A 9,218-nucleotide genomic window follows, 5' to 3' on the forward strand; every position below is an offset into this window, starting at 1 on the left:
CATGATGGCAATTATTTTACATTATTATGGTATCGGTATCGGCCGATACTGCACAGCCAGGTATCGGGTATCGGTATCGGGGTCAAAAAATGGCATCAGCGCAACACTACTGGTTATACATACTATAAACAAATGGCATGTCTGATTGATTTTTCTCTGATTGAATTTTGTTTCTGATTGTTCTTTTTCAATCACAAATCAGCAAGATTAGATCAGATTTGCTTCTTTCAGTCAGCATGTTTTTAGTTTTCATCCTTATCAGGGATCAACAATGAGTTAAAGACAAAAAACTTTCAGTAAGTTTGAGCTTTTCAATCCTGTATCAGAGAAAGTCATATGAGCTACTATGTAAATAAGACCATGTGTTTATTCTTGTCTAGCTCCGCCATTGACCAGAAGACAAAAGAGAAGGTGGCAATCAAGAAGTTGTATCGGCCTTTCCAGTCCCTCATCCATGCGAAGCGGGCCTACAGGGAGCTCAGGTTGCTCCGCCATATTCAGAATGACAATGTGAGGAACATGACAGGGAATGACAATGAGTCAACATAAATTGAGTACAGTGCTGCTAAAAATAATTTCATTCTAGATTATTCTGTCTCTAAATTGTTTTAGATTACACATACATAATCTCAGACATACATAACCTTGGTAAAAATTTTTAAAAAAGTACTTGATAAATGATCATATCCTCTGTTTGTGACAAAACCCATCCAAAGCAATATCGATTTACTGTATAAAAATACAATTGGCTCAATAGTTTTGTTTTTGGTTATTCTTTTTTTAAGCCACAAAAGCCATAAAGGCCTGATTACTGCCTGATCTTTAGGATCAATGAATCAGCTCAATAGGTACTGTCCAACAATATGAAGTAGGCTTAAACTGGTTATTAGAAGAAGTTCAAGAGCAGATGAGACACACAGTTGTTTTCATCTATCCATTTGCATTAGGTTACAGAGGGTCTGAGAATCTAGCAAACCACAGTGAGAGGCATTATCTGCAAATGGAGAAAAAAGCAGGATAGTAGAAAACAGCCAATAAAATCTCAAACTCAACGCTATTTCTGACATTTTGAATTGAAATTGCTTCTTGGATGGAAAGAGAAACATCTTCAAACTTGTAAACAAAGTCCAGTGGATTGTTTTTAATTTTCTTTTTTGGAATGATTATGACCTGAATGACTGAGATCCTTCAACAGCAAGAAAGGACATATATAGTAGCAGCCATTCAAAATGGCTCTTCCCAGTCAAACACCAGCCGAATGGCAGCCCACATCCCTCCAACTCCCATCGAAATGCCTTCCAACTTACAGCCACTGGAGTGAACCCCTCTTGAAAGTATTTTTACTCTGACTCCACCCTTTCACAGAATTACAGTTACAATTTTGAACGGCTACTACTGTATTAGATGCTTTGACTGTACTACAGTTGTTTGTGCCAGATGGGCTGATACGAGAGTGTTTCAAGAATTGCAGACAGGTTTGAGATGACAGGCAGTAAAGCCTGAATTACTATTATTATATGCAAAATACTGCATCTAGGTGTACAGCTCCAGAAACCTTCAAGCAGATTGGTTATTCCTCCAAGCTACAAAAAGAAACCTGAGCCTTTATGTAAATCATTAAATTTACATCTAAACTGAGTGTAATCATGTTTATGGATTCATATACTTTTCTTTAAAGGTGATCTGCCTTCTTGATGTCTTTACACCGGACTCCTCCCTGGAGAAATTCCAAACCTTGTGAGTAGAGAAGTCCTGCCAGCTTGTTGATTTTGTCAGTGGTCCTGTCTGTGATTTATCCTCCACCTCTTTATTTTAGTGGGTAGATTAATTTGGATTTTCTATATTGTAATACTCTCTTGTTTTTATTTTCAATGAGCTGCTTTATATATACTGAATATCCGAAATTTCTGGTTTGGTTCTATGGATTTTTCTATATTTAATTTACCCTTTTCTTTCGTCCCTTGTTTGTCTGTTTTTAGTTATATGGTGATGCCCTATGTAGCCAAAGATCTGGGGCACATTATGAAGAACAGTAAATTATCCTTTCGCATCATCATATATCTTTTTTATCAACTCCTAAGAGGCCTGAAGGTGAGTTGTTTGGATTCTTATCTTAAAATGTGTATATATTTTAAGCATTTCATTATGGTCCAGCTTTGGTGTGTAATACAGAGTATCATGAGCTCATGCTGAACATTTTTGCTAATTGATGATGCACATCTACATGCCCCTTTAAATAAGTGTATTGATCATACTTCTGAAAATACAAAATTAACAGCATCCCTTAATCTTTTTCAGATTTCTATCAAGACCCTTAGGGTTTTGTTCCAATGTTTTTGATAAACAACATAAACAAAGCAAAGTAGTGCAGAGTGGAATCTGGTTAGCTTCAAACTTTTTTAACAAAATGTCTTCTTGTCATTTTTAGAAGAGGCCAGATTTGTGGGATTTATAAATTTTACACTTAGATTTGAAACTCCAAAAAGTAGCCCGTATTTTTATTATAAGAGTAAGGGAGACTAGAAGTCCTTGACAATTTTTGTTTCAGATTTTAATGTAAAAAGCCCAAATATGTATCAGTTTGCTTCTATTTCATAGTTAGCACTCGTTTAAGTTTTAAGCAACATGAAATGTCAATATTTCTCAGCTTAAGCAAGTCTGAACCAAGTCCAACCAACAAAAAGAAGCAGCAGCAGCACAAGGTGGAACATGTACAGAGGTGAAAAAAACAGCAACAAAAAAAAACCTTTAACTGGCTTCCAAGATAACTACGATAAAGGTCATCTCTGGGTAGAAACAAAAATCTTGTGAAACAGAACAGAAACTAAGTTTAAGGTGTGAACCAAAACTGTATTGCTGTTTATCTCATTACTATTTTTTTCACATTTCCCACAACATGAAGTCTGTATGACACTTTAATTTGAAATCATCTCATTCTGACAATAAAATTATTCGTCAAAAGATGATACAAGTGACAGCCTACCTCTGAAAGATGAAGCACATTTTCACAATCAAAATAACTTTGTTCAACAAAGAAAGGAAGCTATTTTCTTTGTTTCTGTTTTCTTTAAAGAAAGCTTTTAAACTTGTAGCAATGCCTTTTGGACAAGACAAGCTTTCTGAAAAGATTTCCATCTGTTTTAATCAGCTTCATTATTTTTAAGAAAAGCATCCCTAAAGCATGATGCTGCCATGACTGCGTTTCACTCATATTAGCAGCATGCATCCTTTCACTGTGGCCCTCTACATGAGTTGTATCAAAGTGAACCAGAGTTAAATATATGAAGTGGAGGGGAATATAACTAATGAATCTTAGGACACAAAGTTGCAATTTACAGGAATGGGTGGTTTAAATACTTGTCTTGAAGATAATATATGGGTTACTTCTACAGCTATACACTCAGGAAAACATTTAGCTGGTTGTTTTCTTGTTGCTTAACCATGTCTTCTGAGCTTATCTGAACCAATGACTCCTACTGGGCTTAAGTTTGGTTCTGGGTTCTTATGTAACTTCCAGGATTAATTATCAATATAAACAGAGTTGTTAGTCCAGACACTGCTGGAAAGGTTCAGTATTATTGATAACTGCTCTTGAAATTGTTTTCTGGAGCCCTAAAGTCTTAAAAAGTGCTTTTCTACACCCCCCAGACCCACACATGTCAATATTGGGTTTAATTCTCTTCATTCTTGAATGTCTTTGGATTGGTGCATAACATGTTGCTTTATAAGTGTATGCCATGTTATCAGACATATTTATTTTTAACTTACATATTGGTTTAGGCCTGACAGTTGTAAAGAAGCGCAAAGTTTAGTTTCTCTCCTTTAAAGGTATTTTGCTGGAAATATACCCTGCCAATAAAATCACAATATAATGCAAGTGCTGATGAAGATTCCCAATCATCCATGTCATAGGTATTCCAAAAAAGTTACAAAATGATCCACTGGACTTTGTTTCCAAGTTTGAAGACATTTCTCTTCCCATCCAGGAAGCTTTTTCAATTCAAAGTATCAGAAGTCAAACTCAACACTATTTCTTACATTTTGAGTTGAAAAAGCTTCCTGGATGGGAAGCAAAACATCTTCAAACGTGGAAGCAAAGATCTTTTTTTTTTTACTTTTTTGAGAACATATAATGGAAGGGCCAATTGAGGCTGTTGTAGGTTTCTGAAAACTATTATTATTATTATTATTGTTGTTGTTGTTGTTGTTGTTGTTGTTGTTGTTATTATTATTATATTTAATTATATTATATCAGAGATATATCAGACATCTGTGTGTTTCCTGGACGGGACCGCGTTTTACAGCTGCTTTTTGTATCTATGAATATATTAAAAGTCACCCAGAAAAATGTCTTCTTATGCAGACATCTGCTCTTTATATTTGGTTTCAGCTGGATATCCTCTTAGTGTTGGAGAAAATGAAATGTTTTTTTTTTTTTTTTATTTCTCATCTGCTGAATTTTTCTTTAAAAATTTCAGACAATTCTTCTTTTTTTTGTTAGTTAAATACTTTGAATGCATTATAAATACATCTAACAGTATGCTTAAAGGAAGCCTGTCAAATAATCTGTTCCTTTTGCCATCCAACAGGAAAAATAACCCCAGATTGAAGTGAATGTGATTCATTTCTCTAAGGGGTTCCTTAGAGAGTCTCTAGTAGAATAGAGACTACTTTTCCTGCGGTCAATTTTTAACAGAAATCCTCACAATCACTATATACAGCAAACTCACAGTAGTGTGGTAATATGGATTTGCTTAAATCCCTGTTGTTCTCCCCTGCAGTACATCCACTCTGCTGGGATAATACATCGGGTTGGTATATCAGCCTTATTGTCTCACCTAAGAATAAATCAAGTTGATTTTAAACATATTGCTTTCATGTTACTATCAGCAAATAGGCAAATAATGTTGTTCCTGTTCTTTCTAGGATCTCAAGCCGAGCAATCTTGCTGTGGGTGAGAACTGTGAATTAAAAGTAGGTTCTAAAAAGCATACAGAGGTTTGACAGACAAATTGCTTGAAGATGTTCATACTTTCTCACATTATAACCATGAATGCACATGCATTTAATTGGGATTCAATGAAAAAAATTTCTTGCATTTAATTGTATGTCAATGTGATAGACTACACATAAAAAAGTTCATAATCACAAGATTAATGGAAAGAAGTACAGTTGGAAAGACTAAGATGCCACTGCAAACCTAGCTGGCCATGGCTGACTTTCTAAACAAGCAGCTATGATAGAAAGGAGCCAAGAAGCCCTTGGAGAATCTGAGATACTAGCAGAGAGAGCTTCAATCACACCACAATATGGTCTTTATAACAGAGGGAGACGTGGGAAGAAGTTACTTTACCTATGGAGTACGACCTTCAACATGCAGTCAGTGTTGTGTCTTTACTTCAACATAGTATATTAAAAATAAATCATCCAAGTCAGAGGTAAAATGAATGGGACTTTACTTAGTTTCACTTTAGTTTTCAATGTAACATATCAATGCACTGGCAGATAACCTATAGGTAAACTTAGTAGCTAGGGGAGTGGCTCAGCTGAAGCAAATAGATCCACTTTATATACTTCATCTTAAAATTGGTAATCCATCTTTTACTTTTCTATTTACTTAATAATTATAATCAAAGAAAAATCTTAAAGGAACATAATGGAATCCAATTTTAGCTTAAATGAATGAAAATGGAAAATAAAGTAAAGTAGTAGCATGAAGCCTTTTTTTTGTTTGTTATATTTCACTAAAGTGCAGTTCTAATATTCAAATTATTGGTCTTAACTGAACTATCCTTATTCTCAGATTCTGGATTTTGGTCTGGCGAGACAAACGGAGAGTGAAATGACAGGTTATGTCGTTACACGCTGGTACAGAGCACCTGAGATCATTTTCAACTGGATGCACTACAGTCAGACAGGTAATGATAGTACTATCCATCTCTATTAGTTTCAGATTAAACCTGAGATTTAAGTAAGACACAACACAATCTGTCAAATTAAACTTTTGTTAATAGATTTTATATCTTTTTAGTGGATGTCTGGTCGGCCGCCTGCATCCTGGCTGAAATGATTACTGGCAAAGTGCTTTTCCCAGGACACGACAGTATCCACATGTGTTATTAAAGATTTTTCAAAACTGAGAAGAAGGGCAGAAATGTGGTAGGACTGAGGTTTAAATTTACGGTGTCTAATTTTCAGCAACATTAAATGGTTAGGCTGTGGACTAAAGTGACATAAGCACTCCCCCCACTGCTTCTCCCCCTCTAACAATACCAGGGCCGACATTGTACACAGTGTCAATATTTGTATCACTTTTATTGTCAAATGATGAAGAGGTTTACAGTAAAGATACACCGATCTGGATTTTGGGAACCGATCATCAATCACCAAAATCAGTGTCCACTGATGGATATTGCAGATCACAGCATCAAATCCATAAATTCTACAAAACTGTTGTCTTTTGCACATTGACGTTATATTATTAGGTATGAAAATTAGGAGATGAGAGAGTATCATGAACTGACCACTGTTTTAGTTGGCGGAGGGCAGAGAAGGAGGCAGCGGAAACAAGCTTTTTTCAATCAAATAGATGATAGAGAAAATAATAATAATGAATTAGGAAATGCTCATGTAAGCCATTTTACTTTAGCCCTAGAAGGACTGATATGTCATCCTTCGTGCAGCCAGGACACCGCCTTCTCTCCAATCTGTTTTCCCTGATGGTTCCTCTGATCCTCAGCTGTCCTCCTTCCGACTACTCCAATTAGCCTTTAAAGACTAGCCTCAGCCTGCCGCCACCTCTTTCTGCTCCGTCCCCCTGTTGGGCTTCTCCAATGTACTACTGTCCTCCTCCCGGCCAGCCTCAGCCACAGCTCCTGCCTCTGTCTTCCTGCTTTAATCATCAGCAGTTAGCCTCTATAGCTGGGCCAGCTGTAGCCTCTCTGCAGGCTTCTCCGAACTACCGCTGTGCTCCTTCATTCTCATCCTGAGCTAGCACCAGCAAGCTGCCTCTATCAGTGTGGAGTATGAGCAGAACAACTGGCCATCTCGTCCCGGGTCTGATGCTCTCTCAGCTGATGTGCTTGCACTGATTACCCACTGCCACTGGCTGAACTCCAGAACACCATCTCCCCTTACCTCTGTTGTCCTGCTGATACGTTTTGGGCACTGTGACCAAAACAAACATTGACAAAGCAAAGGAGAAAGATGTGTGTGTAATGAAAACTAATCAAAAATGCACGACTGGTGTTTGAAATCGGTCATCTTCATACTGACCGACCAGTTGCCAGTGGTGGCCAGTGCAAGTCTACTTTGCATAAATTATATAAAAAATGGTATCATATTAGTCTTTGTAGGATACAGATTTTAGGTATATAGGTGTAACTTGAAGCAATCACATTGGAGGGTAACGGTGAGCTCTGCAGTCACTAGTTTGTTAACTCTTTGCTGCCTCCATACCTCCACCCGCTTCTATGTCATTATATTTCTAAGGCAACACAAATGTAAAGATTGAGACTTTCATTTCGTAGATAATGATACATAACATACTTATGTGTAATATATTACATTTCTGTCATAAATTCCTATAATTATTACACACTGCAGCTTTAACTTAAATAATCACAATTTTAAAGTCAACCTATGTACAGTTATTTTTCGCATTTGGCTTTGACCTTTAACTTCCACACTGTGGTTTGGTTTTATGCGGTTTGTTTTTAAGCTGATAGATGGTCCTGGTTTTCCTTAACCTAAGCATTCAGGTATTGATCAGCTGAAGAAGATCCTCCATCTGACAGGAACGCCAGACTCTTCCCTTGTGCAGAAGATGCAGAGTAAAGATGTAAGTTGCTTTTTTTTTACTTTTGCAGACTGCTGTAGCATTTTTGAAATTGCATTAAAGTACATATGCAGATAAATTTGCTTGCTTTGGTCAAGATTTGGAAAAAAAAAACCCTTTTGAAATATTTTTTTTTTGCTCTAAGAAGGGTCTAAGTCGAAATCCGAGTTAGCAAACCCTTTTTACATGGAGGGTTGCCTATCTTCCACGTGTATGTTTGGACTCTTTCTCTCTGGCTACTCCAGCTTCCTCCAACAGTCCACCAACACAACCCTGGTGGTTAGTTGGTCTCTCTTGATTGTCTTTGATTATAAGTGTGTGCAATCTTATCCTTCCTTCCTTGTGATGGAAGGATGATCAGTCCAGGTTGTTTCCTGCTTCCAGGGGCAGATGGGCATATGCAGCACCCCCCCTTTATGGATGGATGGATGGATGGATGGATGGATGGATGGTGTTCTACTATGAATAAAGATGGATTTATCATAGGTTTTTTGCCCCATCTCCATCAGAGCATTCATCTGTTTTTTGCTTTCTGTTCTGTTTCAAATTATCGCGTCATTGCTTTCATTTTATCTCCAGGCTCAGTCATATGTGCAAGGTCTCCCTTCACAGAAGAAGAAGAATTTTAAAGAAGTGTTTCCAACAATGAACGAGAAAGGTGAATTGTTTTTTATTGCCGACCTTACTTTAGGTGCAAATATGATAGCAGATAAATAATACTGATAAATAAACCCCTTTTCGACTGATAAATAAAAACTATTTGAACAGTACCACTGGTTCAGTAAATATTTGTTAAGTCTGATTGGTCATACTTGGTATTTTCTGATGCCTCCAGCTGTTAGCCTTTTGGAGGGGATGTTGCTGCTGGATCCAGAGAAGAGGCTTACGGCCAAGCAGGGACTTGCCCATCCATTTCTGACTGAATACCATGACCCAGACACAGAACCAGATTCAGAACCTTACGATGACTCCTTCGAGAGCCTTGAACTCGACGTTGGAGAATGGAAGAGTAAGTCTGAATGACTTAGCTGATTTATATTCTGAGGTACCTTTACTAGGGTGACCAAATGTCCGTATTTCCCGGGACATATCCGTATTTCACGTCCTGTCCCGGGCATCCCGGGTTTTTTTTAGAAAGTGAGGAAATGTCCAGATTTTTTCGACGCTGCGTGTGACGTAATCCCTGAGCCGCGTCAGTGCGGACAGCCCTGTTCTTAATCAGAGGCTCTGTTCGAAATCCTGGGCTGCATCCTCCAAGGACGCGGTCTACCTAGACTGGATCCTTCGATGTCCTTGAAAATACGGAGGCCGGGAGAGTTTTGGCTGTAAATTCGAACAGGTCCACCCTTCGGCGGGTTTTACCGCCGTATGCTCTGTTGCT

The 9,218-nt window shown here is 37.6% G+C and overlaps 1 protein-coding gene across 1 annotated transcript in view; it reads left to right on the plus strand.

Annotated features, from left to right (window-relative positions):
• The window catches only part of LOC107088576 (mitogen-activated protein kinase 14A-like), a 13,800-nt gene that overhangs the window by 2,135 nt on the left and 2,447 nt on the right, over positions 1 to 9,218 (plus strand). Inside the window, exons 2-11 of the mRNA XM_015380846.1 lie at positions 381 to 510; positions 1,679 to 1,737; positions 1,980 to 2,091; positions 4,782 to 4,811; positions 4,927 to 4,974; positions 5,804 to 5,918; positions 6,032 to 6,103; positions 7,761 to 7,840; positions 8,417 to 8,495; positions 8,673 to 8,846. Of these exons, the coding sequence (XP_015236332.1) occupies positions 381 to 510; positions 1,679 to 1,737; positions 1,980 to 2,091; positions 4,782 to 4,811; positions 4,927 to 4,974; positions 5,804 to 5,918; positions 6,032 to 6,103; positions 7,761 to 7,840; positions 8,417 to 8,495; positions 8,673 to 8,846 (899 nt within the window). The remainder of the gene's footprint in view (positions 1 to 380; positions 511 to 1,678; positions 1,738 to 1,979; positions 2,092 to 4,781; positions 4,812 to 4,926; positions 4,975 to 5,803; positions 5,919 to 6,031; positions 6,104 to 7,760; positions 7,841 to 8,416; positions 8,496 to 8,672; positions 8,847 to 9,218) is intronic.

The sequence above is a fragment of the Cyprinodon variegatus genome, unplaced genomic scaffold, assembly GCF_000732505.1.
Source record: "Cyprinodon variegatus isolate N-32 unplaced genomic scaffold, C_variegatus-1.0 Scaffold222, whole genome shotgun sequence".
Taxonomy (NCBI): domain Eukaryota; kingdom Metazoa; phylum Chordata; class Actinopteri; order Cyprinodontiformes; family Cyprinodontidae; genus Cyprinodon; species Cyprinodon variegatus.